The following is a 13,322-nucleotide window of genomic DNA, read 5'->3' as shown; positions in this document are numbered from 1 at the left end:
GAAGCATTCAAATTCTGATAATGCAGACACGGGAATGAAAAAAGCTATGCTCGAACACAGAGGGTTATGCAGACTTGAAGTGTGCACAGTTATATATGTGGCATATATGTAAAATGAAATGACCATTTCATTATCTTTATCCACTCAATAATTTTTTTTTTTCTTTTTCAGAATGAATAAACTATGACATATCATAGTTTATAAGTCTTCCATTTCAGGTTATTCTGTATCTATAATAATCGTGTGACCATAATCATCGACATTAATTTCCTTTTGATCACTGAGGCATTACAGTACCCTCCAAATATATTTCTGGTTTGTTGTTTATACAAATAAGATGTATGTAACAACAAATATTTATGCAGACAAGCTGCTGTGGCATTTTAGGTAGCAACCTATTGGAGAAAAAGATGTAAATAGTCCACTATTTAGGATGTTTATGTTTGTATGCAGCGTGTTGTTGAGTTTGAGAAACGAATATGCAGTTTATATATGTAGTTATATGTGCTGGCTGTAATTAATTGGAAACCTATTTCATTAAGCAAGTAAACTAAATTCAGTCAAAAATAGAGTAATCAATTAAGCCATAACAGTAATCCTCTACGCTCTATGCCTCTTCTAGTCCTTGAGATGTATAAGTTTTACAACGAAACTAGCAAGCTTCAGGTATACTTGGCAATACTGGCTTCCATCCTGTGGAATTTCTACTAGCATCGATGTCCAAGTTTTTGAATGAACGGACCAACTGATTGTTCTGAAGTTGCAAAATCAGTTCTTCAACTGATCCTCCTTGGTCTAGCATCTCCTCCAGGTCTTGCTTTCTAACAAGCAGCTTAATCCTCACAACGCCACGATTCTCCTGTTCTGCTACTTCCTTTGTGTTTGAATAGTTCTTGTCGAGTTCCAGTGAAGGAACCGGGAGTGGTAAAAGATAGTAAACATGACCTGCACGCATTTTGGCATCCGCCTGGAGCCATTGGGTCACCAGAGGTGTCAGAGACACTGCATGACCAGGATATTCCGACAGAACTTGATTTACTTGCAAAGGGGCTCTATATTCAAGGATCTTCCCATCCGTTTTCATGACCTGGACAAACTTTTCTTGCAGAGCAAAGCAATTTCCCATATTAATTGTGCTAGAGTTCTTTGCTAAAGAAGAATTTTTTGGTAGTTAAACAAAATAAAGAGCTAGAAAGAAGATGTTGATTTGGTTGATGTTTTCAAGTAGACAATTCTGTTGTACTTATAGGGGGATGCTTAGGATCACCCTTCAAATGTAGACATTGAACCAAATGACCATATGCATATATGGTTAAGGCCCCATTATCTTGACGGTTTCATTGTTGAAATGCGACTGACATGTTTGGATTGTACAGTACTATTTACAAGCCTCCAAGTCTAACATACCGGTAGTGGACCAACGAGGATAATGTGATAAGTCTGCACAATGCATGTAAATTTATTTCTCATAACTAGCTGGCTGTATTTGAATTTATTTTACTGAGTAATCAATTAAATGTGTCCTACTCCAATATGTACTACCTGACTGGTACTACTATTCCATGCAAACATAACTTTTAAAACGATATTACGCCATTTCTCATTGTCGCGTTTACATAGTGAAGAAGCGGAACAGTAATCCTTCTGCTTAATTACGTATTTGTTTTTCATTATTAAGGTGATTTCCTCTCAACTTTGGTCTAGAAGGTGAAAGAGTACAGTGATCCTCTTGTGTTAAATGCGCAAAACATGTGTTGAATGGTGTAGATGACAAGCAGAAAACAGACGCTGATTAATTAGCAGGAACAAGACATGGCTAAAAAGGTCTATCTTCTGCATTAACATAATTAGGAAAATGGGGAAAATTGAAGAAGACCATTAATTGCATTATGTATTCTACCATAATCTTTTGTAGCTGATGATTCTTTGGATTAAATATTTTAATTATCTTTTGGGCTACTTGTCGCCGGCTTTTCATCAGAATGAAAAACATTCAGCTGTTAAAAAAAGAAAGGCAACTGGGAGCTAGGTATCTGAGCATGCATATGCACATTTGCGTAGTTACTGAATCATTAGCTAGCAGTGATCCTCGTCAAAAGTATTTGGTGGTAAATGTGTAATACGTCACTTATATCTGATATTAAGTCCTCTTGTTTATTTAGATAATCATAATAAAGCATTCAGATTCTGAGAATTGCAGACACGGACGGAATGAAAAAAGCTATGCTCGAACACACATATACAGGCTTATGCAGCCTTATAGGTAAGTCGCAATACAAGATGAGTATAATCATGTATATGTTTTAATATTAAGTCAAATGAAATTTGATATTCTCCAAGCAAATATGATTGGATAATGGATTGACCATTTCATAATCTTAATCTATCCAGCCTAAATAGTGAATGAACCCTACTATAAATCCCTTTCTGATCGAGCACTAGTGTTTTAAGCCACAGCTAGCCGCAGGCCACATATCGTTGTTTGTTGACTGCAAACTCTTAAGGCTCCTATACGGCGGCACTAGTCGACAATCCTCTATATTCTGTTTACATGGTGTCTGGACTTAGCTGCCATTATAGAATTCAAACACTATTTTCCTATCCATGAGTTCATGACCCGTGCATTCTGTGACTCTGTCATCTGTTCTGAAATGAGTAATTTGTCGATCGTCTGACTAATAATTTTATTCAGATTATAATATGCTTGCTTAGCTCGATTTCAGATTAGGACTCAAAAGTACTCATGACTTTAGAATTATTTTAAGTACCTTGAATTTAAATTTTGGTTATGAACTACAGATAAAGTTGATGGTTTTGGTAGTGATCACCTCGTAGATTTAATATGCGATGAATGTGGGCGAACAGTAAAAACCGGCAGCCATGCACGAATTAATGAATGTGAAGAAGACCTACTAAGCTTTTCACGTAATATTAACTCTGATAATTTCTTTTAAAGCTCGACTGTTTTTCATTGTTATATTTTATACCCAAATATAATATCGGATCGTATAATTTAAGAGTCTCAATTTAAATTTGTATCTCTTCTAGCTTGCATGCTGCATGCATAATGGTTACTCTTCATAACTGTGTACAGTCACAACCACGTCCCTCAAAATTAAGGGACATGTCTAAGGGGAAATATAGCAAATAAAAAGGGCACACTGCAGCACACACATAATAAGCAAAGGTGCTCCTAAAGTTTCGAGGATTGACACTGCTGCTTGATTCTCTCTTTTCCATATCCAAAATTAGCAGGAAGATCAGTTTATCAATTTCTCGTTTTTAAATTATCAGACTAATGGCCACATATTTCTACCCATCAGCTTAACTTTCCATCATATTAACACAAACTAACATTATCTCACCTTTGATTTGTTTCTTCGTTTCTGAATTCATGGAACTCTCCCTTCTCGCAATTGCAATTTCAGCTTTCATTGTCACCACACAAGCCGCTCCTGGTGCAGATAATAGTACGATTCTTGCTCACTCTTCTTGCATTATCCATTCTCTGATCGTTCATATTCCATGTGCGATACTAATCTATAAATTCTGTTTTGATTGGCTGCTTAATTTGCTGGAGCAGTTATTGAATTCAGTTATTCGGGCGCTAAAGGGCCTGATAAGTGGGGAAGCCTCGACCCCAAGTTTAAGACATGCTCAGATGGTAAAGCACAGTCTCCAATTAACATTCTGCATAGCAAGGCAGCTCAGGGCACCAACATGACCTTGAACAGAAAGTATATACCCGCCACGGCTACCTTGGTTAACAATGGCTTCAATGTCGGGGTAAGATTTTTTTTTGTTAAAAATAAAATAAATTTCGCATCCATTCATGCATCATCTCATTAGTTTGCAACAACTGCTAATAAATTTGTCTGCAGATACATTTTGAAGAAAATGCCGGTGTTATAGGCGTAGATGGCAAGGATTATCGTCTCCAACAAATTCATTGGCGCACTCCATCTGAGCACAATATAAATGGGAAAGCGTATATTTCTCCTATTCATTTGATTAACAACCTTCGTTGTAGGATTATGCATCCTTCTTAATTTGTGTAGTCTAAAGAACGGCTTTTAACTTGATTGCTTCCGATCATCATAGTTTACAGTTTCATTTCAGATATGACGCGGAGCTTCAATTGCTTCACAAGGCTGATGACGGGAGCATTTTTATGGGTGCCATTCTTTACCAAATTGGCAATGGCGATATAGTTCTCACCAAGGTAATCTAAATTTAGCAGAAGACGCTTGTTACACACGACTAGAACATCCTTACTAGAAGTAGAAGAATCAAATAAACTGAAACTCAAAAACCGATGATCAAATTTTATACGAGGGCTTAAACGAGTTAGTATGGCTACACATGCAGATACACAGAAAATTAGAAGAGCTAGGTAGAGAAAAATGTGGAGGCGACGAACATGCTCGTATTGATCTTGGGAAGTTGGACCCGAACCCGCTGAGAAAATGTACTCGCAGGTATTTCAGATACCAGGGCTCTTTCACCACGCCTCCATGTACCGAAAACGTTATTTGGCACGTCTTTGAAAAGGTATTCATACTAATACTACTACAGTCTCCTCAGGATCATCTTGATTAACTTATAACTATATGTAAGCTGATCTAGAGCCCCTCTCGTTGAGATTAAAATGACGACTTATAACTTAACATGACTTAATGCAGTAAGTTGGAGGTTTAAAATATTTGTTTGGATAATTTTGATTTATTAATGATCTGTGAGTTATTAAAAATATATCAATGAAAATAAAACTAATTTATGGGTAATTTATGATTTATGAGAGCAAGTCCAACAATATCTTAGTTCAAGTCTTAAATATGATATAAAAAATTATGTCTTAATGATTTAAGACGTATTTAGGGAACTTTAACTCTTTTAATCATTAAAGAACAATACAAAGTAGAGAGGAAAAGAGGTGCCTAAAAAATAAGATTTTATAAACGATAAAATATATATTTTCAAGAACGACAAAATCATAATGTTTTTTGTCTCCCTATAATGTTGCCCTAGTGATATACATCACTAAAACATTGTTGGATCAAATTTTTTTACCAAATACCTCAAATTATAATTTAGGATATTATATAAAACAACTCTTGGGCTTGCTCTGAGTCACTTGTATCAATAAAAATTGTAAAGGTATTGTATTAAGTTAGTGAAAAATTATTTCAAACTAACTTCTAAATTTAAATTATTTATTACTTTTAAGTAAGTTTCTTATTACATAAACAAACATTTTCTAGTTTCAAATTAGAAACGGCCGGTTTTAACACAGCATGCTCCTAAACTAGATTCTTGCTGTAATATTGTAGGTAAGGACTATATCTAAACAACAACTAGAGTTGTTGAAGGCTCCAATGTTACCGGCATTTAAAAGCAACTCAAGACCTGTGCAACCAGATAACGGCCGACAGGTCGTGCTTAATTATGATCAGAGGATGAAGAGCTAGATGGATCGATTACTAAGTTCTGATTTTAGTTGTTAGTTAACAAAAGAACATTAAGAACTAATTAGCATCAAATTATAGGATATTAGGACTCCTGGTACTATAAGTTAGTTGTCATAGCTACAAGGCTGAAGAGTATGACAGGATCAAGATGCGAAACTTCGACGTAGAGGCCAGTAAACAAGTCACCACTATCATAGTAAACTATGCAACCACTTTAGCACTTCCAATTATTGTAAAATATTTATCTTGTTTTCAAGCTCGTCTCTTTCCATTTTTTTAAGGGCTTAAATTTTATTAGGCATTATTATGTATTTGTGTGTACGAACACATCATTTTAATATGACAAAAAGGAGATGGAAATAATTAAAGAGGGCAAAACGGGGAGGTTGGGAATGGTGGTGTGTTTGTTGTGAGAGGAAATGTTTACAATATTCAACAATTGTGCATGTGACGATCCTCTGAGACGAGAAAAGATAATAAAAAAAAGATGAATATGGTGAAACATGAAATTGTAGAGTAGAATAATTTTGTAGTCAATTATGGCAGGCAGATTAAAGCGACTCTAGTGACTAGTCTCCAATAATTGACTGCTTGCAACTTTAATTGATAGCAACCTAATACTTGTTTCTATCATTACCAGCTGATTCACGACGCTTAAACAAAACAGTTTAGGGTAATACACAAAAAAGATAATTTTATTTAATTAAATTGGATAAAAAAGTAAGATTATCTGTCTTTCAAAACTAACTCCTTCATTCTTCTTAACAAGAGAATATCCGTATATCCGGGATGAAAATACGGTCCACCCTTCTCTACTATGTTATTAAATATAAGTTATAAAGAATTAATAGAATTTACTCTTTTTATTGTATATTATTATATATAATGAATAAAATATTATAATAATATTTAGGTATATTTTTGTGTTTCTTCTTGATTATCTCATAATTATATTTAATATTTAAATAAAAATAAAAATAAAAATAAAAATCTAAAATATGAACGGTGACTAAATAATAAGATTCAATATCAATGTACTAATTATTAAATATCTATGTTTTAAAATTTGTACGTCGTCGGAATTAATTAGTAATATGGCATTTTTCGATAATATCTAAGTAACTCGAAAAACTATAATTTTCAACTAGCATTGCAATCACATATATACAATTCTAACCATATCTTACTTAAAATGATATTTTTAAAATATGAATATTTTTATAAAATTTTCTTAATATTACTATATAAGAATTTAGAAAATGTGAAATATGATTTATTTCGATATTTTTTAACCCGGAGAAGGGTACGTGCTGACCGTGGATCATTCCATTCACCTCGACATCTAGAATAGGTCCATCATGTCGCAAGCGTCCGGAGACGAACCAGCAAATTTCTCGAAAAAACAAGACACAAAGTAAAAGATCAAGGCAATACAAAGGAGGGGAGAAACAAATGGTAAAAATATACAAGCTGCTAGAAAATGAATCAGATATCTACGAATAACAAAAATTTAGCTCGGGCGCAAATTAACAGAATCTACCAACTTCACCTTTACCTTTTCCAAAGAGAGGGACAGCGTTATTCAACACGCCACGTCAGCTTACCAAACACACACCCCTCCGAAACTAAACGTTTTTTCCAACTCCCACGCTGTTATAGCCGCCTAGTGGACCCACTCTTACGGAACGCTTCCAGCGAATCATTTCTCGCCGCGTCAGATTCTTCCCCAACAATCCACGACTCGGACCGACGACCGGACACAAACCGGGTCATCCCTCCCAAACCGACCGGTTCACAAGCCGATTCACAACTCTCTTGAATCGGATCCTCACACTTCTTCTTTCTAGAAACCGATTTAACCACCGGTTCACTGATCCTCACCGAACCTTTATTCGTACACTTCCGGTCCGACCGGAACAACGACATTAAACCGGAGTAAAAACCTTTCTTCTTCTTCACTTCATCCGCCGATCTCGTCCTCTCCACCACCGCCTTCACCGTAACTTTCCTCCTCCGGCTCCGGCTCTTCTTCGATCTCACTCTTCCGATACACGAAACTTTCGGCGACGAAGGCTCCGCAATCCCCGCCGTCGACTTAATCGACTCCGATCTTTTCGACGGGAACAATCTCATAATCGGCGCTTTACTCTGCCTCCGCTTATTATCAACATGATTGCTCTTCTGCGTGTTAGGCATTCCAAGTATAGCAGCTTTCGAATTCAATTGTTTCGCGAATCGCTGCGACGTCGTGTTGTTAGACTGATTAGTAGCGCTACATATGTTGCCTCGAGTTGACTCTTTGCGCTCGAGGAACGCGTTGCGGTCGAACCAGTCGAACTCGGCGTCTTGTGAGAGCCAGAACGATTCAGCGGGAAAATCGGGAGGAACGTCGTTGAATTCTTCCGCGGCGTCGGAGGATCGGGACGGTGAGTGGGAGTTGCCGTCGGCATCAGCGACTTGTTCGCAGGCGATTTTGCGGTCGCTAGCGGTGGTGCAGGAGGTATCTAAAGCGTCGAGATCAACCGGTGGCGGCATGGCAGAGAAAGAAGTGTGAGAAAGATGTGATGATAGAAATGAAGGATGGTGAGGTTGAATTTTTGGAATTTAAAGTCATGCGACTATAAACTGTGACAACTTATTTTAATCATTTTCATGCAAGATGAATCCTTCATTCAGAAAACTGTACAATTTTTTCAACTTTTAGCGAAACATCTATTTTACATTTAAATATGATATATATATAGGTAGGTAAGGTAATATACTGAAATTTTATAGGTAAAATCCTTTCTCCAGTATATATTTTAATAACATGGTGATTTGGGCATGTTATGATAAATTCTACGAACTAGGATTTAAATGTTTTATAAGTCTGGATGTAACGTTAATGTGTTTTGTTTTTATAATTTTATATGCCGTATGTTTAATGTTTGATATATATATCCGCATCGATGTGGTGTACTATTGCACTTCTAGTGAGTAGTGATCAACATTTTAGAAACACCAGTGAAGAATTTTTATTTTTCTTTTCCTTCTTCTTATCATATATGATTCCTGTATTTCCATGTAAAATTGATCTCAACTATCCATTAATCTCCTTTTCTGTAATGCATGGACTAAAACAAAATACACATTTAATTAAAAAAAAAAGATGAAAAGGTTTATAAACATACCATTTTTATCCTAATATTTTATTAAGTATTTTTTTTAAGGATTTTTGTCCTAATATTTATTTACAAAGGATGGAAGGAAAGTACCGTGAAGTTGTCGACGTCTAGAGACTTATCACAAGCAAAGGCCTTGCTGGATTAGTTGTTGAATAAATTTTTAATATCTGACTATGTCTTCGAGTGTAATAAAATATAAATTTTGTGAGCTTTAAGGTCATTACCTAACATTAGTGATTTTAATCCAAAGACTAGTAAGCGTAAACAAGCTGAAAGATGAAATTACATGGTCTTTGTCCCAGAAATTTTTTTAACAACTCTTTCTTGTCGAAACGCTTTCTTCTTGTTCTGTCTGAATTTGATACCAATGTCGACAAAATTTACAACAGTTGTAATTCATAAACGCTTTAACAAATCAGGCCATTGACATTTGACCGTGGGTATATTCTCATTGAGTAATGGGCATGTTGGATACGCAGAGACAGTTGGGCTTTTACGGTGACCAGGGTCCAGGGAGTCCATAAGATTTTAAACATAAAATTAAGCCGGGCTTTTGACCGTTTAAAATTCTAGACGCAAATTAAAGGTGCATGAGAAATTTCTAGAATGAAATAATTTAGCATTATAAGATTAGAGGACAAAACACGCTCTCATATAAGATATGGGAAATCCGGAATGTTAAAATCCCAAAAGATTTTAAATTTGTCCACCTTATTATCTACCTATTCCATAAGAGTATCCACCTACATAAGTATATAAATATTAATTATTTTTTATTTATGTGAAGATAACATAAAAAAGGTTATTTCATGCATTTCTAGTTAATTATCATGTTTGTCATGCTAAATTATGATATCTTTCATTCAAAAATTATATATTAAAATAAATATAAAATATTTACAAATAATAAAACATTTTCGTAATTACATACAAAACCTTTGTCAAACAAATGGCAAAGGAGAATTTAAATGATGACTCGGGATAGTAGTGTAGTAAAAGTTCTGTCCGTGTGGAACAGCAACATCGACTTACGTGATAAAAATCAGATATTTTATTAACAATTTATAGGCTATTAAAAATATAATAATAAAAATCACTTAAAAATTAACTCAAACTAACTTCTAATTTTAAATTAGTTCTAACTTATATCTAATTTGAAGCCGAATTCTATCATATTACATAAGTAGACATTTTCGAACTTATTAAAATTGAATAAGCTCGTAATCATCAAAAGTCTTAATCATACGAAAAGTGCATAATCTGTTGTGAATTTATTAAATTGAATAGTCTCTCGTAGACTACATTGACTTTGTAATTTAAATTTGGTGTGAGATAAAAAAAATAACTGTGAGCTATGACGTTCATATTAATAAAATTATGCTTATTTTTATTTCAAATTAGTATTTGAAATATTAACAATTTAATAAATATGAGATTTATTTTTGCGCTAGTCAATGTTTTTTATTCAAATGCTATATAGATTTTGAAAATTAAATATGAACTAAAATATACTTAAGATTTTGTGTTATTAACTTTATGAATAACAATTCAACTGTATTAAATATTAAAATTGAAATGGAAATATCACAATAATATTCTAAAAATTATAAATTATTAAACTAAGAAAATGATACTCCTCCGTCCCCCTGAGTAGTATACATTGGGGACGGGGACGCGGCACGGACTTTAATACTCCTGCAAAGTGTAGTTATGCAATCTATTTTTAAATTATTTTTTTTCTGAATTAAAGTTTGGATATTATACTTTTATACAGAAAAAGAAAATCTCAAAAATAAGTTACGGAACTATATATTATAAGAGTATTGAAATGCGTGTCGAACACTTAAAAAGAAACGTATAGAATTAAATGGGACAGATGGAGTAACTCTTTTTATTTTGTTTGTGTTTTATAATATGATATAATAAATATAATTTATATTAAGTTCATAACTAGATAGATTGAAACATTGGATTCTCAATCTGTTCGCTTGTCATTGTTTACTCTATCTCTTATTGTAATATTGTTTACTCTCTCTATTATTTTGATGTTAATGAAACTTTGCTATTTATATGATATTCTATGGGCTACATGCCCTAATTTTTAATAATAAAATATTTATATTTTTTGAATATTTTAAGTTTTCTGAAACTCTAATTTTATAATAACTCATCTTACATATTCTTAATCTCCATAAATGTAATATTTATGATTATTTATGATTTTGTAAGTTATACGTTAACGATGAAAAGTGTTCAAAACAAACAATAAATATTATTCATAACATATCATTAAAACAAAATTTAAAGATATTAATCCAATTCTATGTCTTCGCTTATTTTCAAAAATTAACATACTTTTAAATTTTTTGACATTTTAAAAGAATACATTTTAAAAAAATTGTATGGGACTAGCTTCCAAAACTAGATAGGAAGAATTAGCCCTGTGCATCCAATAATTTTACTATAAATTTTTATAAACAATATTAATTTATTTGCCTATTAAAAAAATTTATTTTCTAATAAATTCGTAGATAAATTTTTAAATAAAAATATTTCGAATGCAACATAAACTGAAATACAGGAAGTTGCAGAACAAGATAAAAAGACAGAGACAACCAACGATTAGAAATGCTGAATATAATGATAATAAAACAGAAAAAGAAAAAGTAAACATGTGTTTGCATATAAAATAAGTACGAAAATTCGTACTCTTAAACCCCATTTGAATTTTCCGACCGTTGGGACCCTCACCAAAGACAATGTAACGGTTAGTATTATCTGTAAGAAAATAAACCTCCACTTCTTTGTAACAGTAAGTAACTCCACTTCACTTTCTTATTACCATTTGAAGAACCAAACACAAATTTGAAACTGGAGTAGTTCCAATGGGTTGTGCATCTTCAAAACTGTTTAAGAAAGATCTCAAACGAGATATTATTCACTTTGAAAATGCCCAACAAGATTATCCCAACCATGTTGTTTCTCTGACTTCATCGACTTATGGTGCTCTCAATCTGGATAAAGATCCGCAGCCTCAACAATGTGTGAATGTGGTTCAGCCTAGGAAGTCTTTGTCGCGACAAGAGCCGGAGATTATTAATGCTTGGGAGTTGATGGAAGGGCTTGAAGAAGGGGCGCCTGTTGTGATTCAACCCAAGAAGAGTAGTCCTAGACCCAGGGCTTTTCTTCGCGGGTTTGCTGATTTGGATGTGAAGAGTCCTTTGAAGTTTTTGAATCAACTTGGTTCACCGAAGACGGGGAAGAGGTCTGTTGGGAAGGAGAATAAGGGGCAAGTTAATGGCGTTGCACGGTGGGATTGTAGTCCTAAAAGGGTTTTGAAGCAGAGCAATGTGTTGGAGAATTCGAGGAAGAATTCACCAAATATCAGGCTTCCGGTGAAATGTGATATGACTAAATTGGATCTTGGGGGGGTTTCGTTTAGGAGGAGGAGTTTGAGTCCACTGTTTGATCCAGAAAAAGTGGATACTACTAAAGATGGAGAGGAGAAGGTTAAGAAGATGGTGACTGAATCTGCCACATCCTGGAAGGCCCGAAATTTGGAAGACGCGGAGAGCATTCTTCAAGTGTTTGATAAAATCTGCCCGCCTGGTGGTGAGAATGCAGTGGTCATTTACACGACCACGCTGAGAGGAATTAGGAAGACATTTGAGGATTGCAACATTGTTAGGTCTATCATTGAGTCGCATCATGTTCAGATGTTTGAACGTGATGTGTCAATGGACTCTGGGTTTAGGGAGGAACTGAGAGGACTAATGGGGACAAAGCAAGTGAAAGTTCCGGTTGTGTTTGTTAAAGGAAGACTGGTTGGTGGAGCTGATGAGATATTGAAGTTGGATGAGGAGGGGAAACTCGGATTACTGCTTGATAGGATACCAAGGGCAGGAGTTGGTTGCCAAGGGTGCAGCGGTGTGAGGTTTGTGATGTGTGTCAAGTGCAATGGGAGTTGTAAGCTTTTCGATGAAGATGGGAGGAAGACCCTGAAGTGCGACGAGTGCAATGAGAATGGCTTGATTCAGTGCCCCATATGTTGTTGATCTAGAAGATCAGTTTCCTGATTTTTCAACTGGTTGTCACATTGTTGATTTTGTTCCTGCTTATACTAGTCAATAGTTCTCTTCTCGTGAAACTGAGGATAATTAATTGAAAGTGAGATTGATAGATCCCTGTGTGAGTGCTTTGGATGTCACTTTGATTCGTTTATTTGCTGTTCTGATTTGTTGTTTGAGCTGAATAAACAGGTGTAAATTGTCTGAGCTGTTTTTTAAGTTTGGAAGTGAATATTTGCTGATAGTGATAGATTCATTTGTTGCTTTGATCATCTTTGACAGTTACAAGTCGAATGCTATTGCAGTGCTTTTTGGCTTTTATTTCAGCTCACTGCTTGAGACACACCTACAGTTTGAGTCCATATTTTGTAGCCATGAATTTTTTTATTCAAAAAACGCCCCCTCTAAAATGATTTCTGGATTAGCCGCTGACCGCAGACATCCATTCTCAATTATAAACAAACACGCTGCTCATATGAAATTTTTTATTCAAAAAACGCCCCCTCTAAAATGATTTCTGGATTAGCCGCTGACCCCAGACATCCATTCTCAATGATAAACACACTTTGTTCATTGCAGTTCTGGAATCTCAAAGCCACTTTCTAGAGCTGAGATTTGAATGA

The 13,322-nt window shown here is 34.7% G+C and overlaps 4 protein-coding genes across 4 annotated transcripts; 2 read left to right on the top strand and 2 right to left on the bottom strand.

Moving 5' to 3' along the window:
* Positions 1 to 517: 517 nt before the first annotated feature.
* Positions 518 to 1,318, bottom strand: LOC108218068 (uncharacterized). Its single transcript, XM_017390992.2, has one exon. It carries the CDS (start codon positions 1,124 to 1,126, stop codon positions 653 to 655), a length of 474 nt encoding a protein of 157 aa, XP_017246481.1. The 5' UTR covers positions 1,127 to 1,318; the 3' UTR covers positions 518 to 652.
* A 1,811-nt stretch (positions 1,319 to 3,129) lies between these two features.
* On the top strand, positions 3,130 to 5,845 carry LOC108217454 (alpha carbonic anhydrase 1, chloroplastic). The gene is made up of 6 exons (XM_064092551.1): positions 3,130 to 3,470; positions 3,584 to 3,786; positions 3,882 to 3,988; positions 4,120 to 4,222; positions 4,369 to 4,551; positions 5,331 to 5,845. Exons 1-6 carry the CDS (start codon positions 3,395 to 3,397, stop codon positions 5,466 to 5,468), a joined length of 810 nt encoding a protein of 269 aa, XP_063948621.1. The 5' UTR covers positions 3,130 to 3,394; the 3' UTR covers positions 5,469 to 5,845.
* A 1,276-nt stretch (positions 5,846 to 7,121) lies between these two features.
* On the bottom strand, positions 7,122 to 8,003 carry LOC108217453 (uncharacterized). The gene has a single exon (XM_017390285.2). The coding sequence runs from the start codon at positions 8,001 to 8,003 to the stop codon at positions 7,122 to 7,124; it is 882 nt and encodes a 293-aa protein (XP_017245774.2).
* A 3,419-nt stretch (positions 8,004 to 11,422) lies between these two features.
* Positions 11,423 to 12,968, top strand: LOC108216837 (uncharacterized protein At3g28850). Its single transcript, XM_017389682.2, has one exon. The coding sequence runs from the start codon at positions 11,518 to 11,520 to the stop codon at positions 12,685 to 12,687; it is 1,170 nt and encodes a 389-aa protein (XP_017245171.1). The 5' UTR covers positions 11,423 to 11,517; the 3' UTR covers positions 12,688 to 12,968.
* Positions 12,969 to 13,322: the final 354 nt, after the last annotated feature.

Source organism: Daucus carota, chromosome 4, assembly GCF_001625215.2.
Source record: "Daucus carota subsp. sativus chromosome 4, DH1 v3.0, whole genome shotgun sequence".
Classification (NCBI taxonomy): Eukaryota; Viridiplantae; Streptophyta; class Magnoliopsida; order Apiales; family Apiaceae; genus Daucus; species Daucus carota.
Note: the sequence above shows the minus strand (reverse complement) of the source record. Positions and strands in the feature narration are given on the sequence as shown.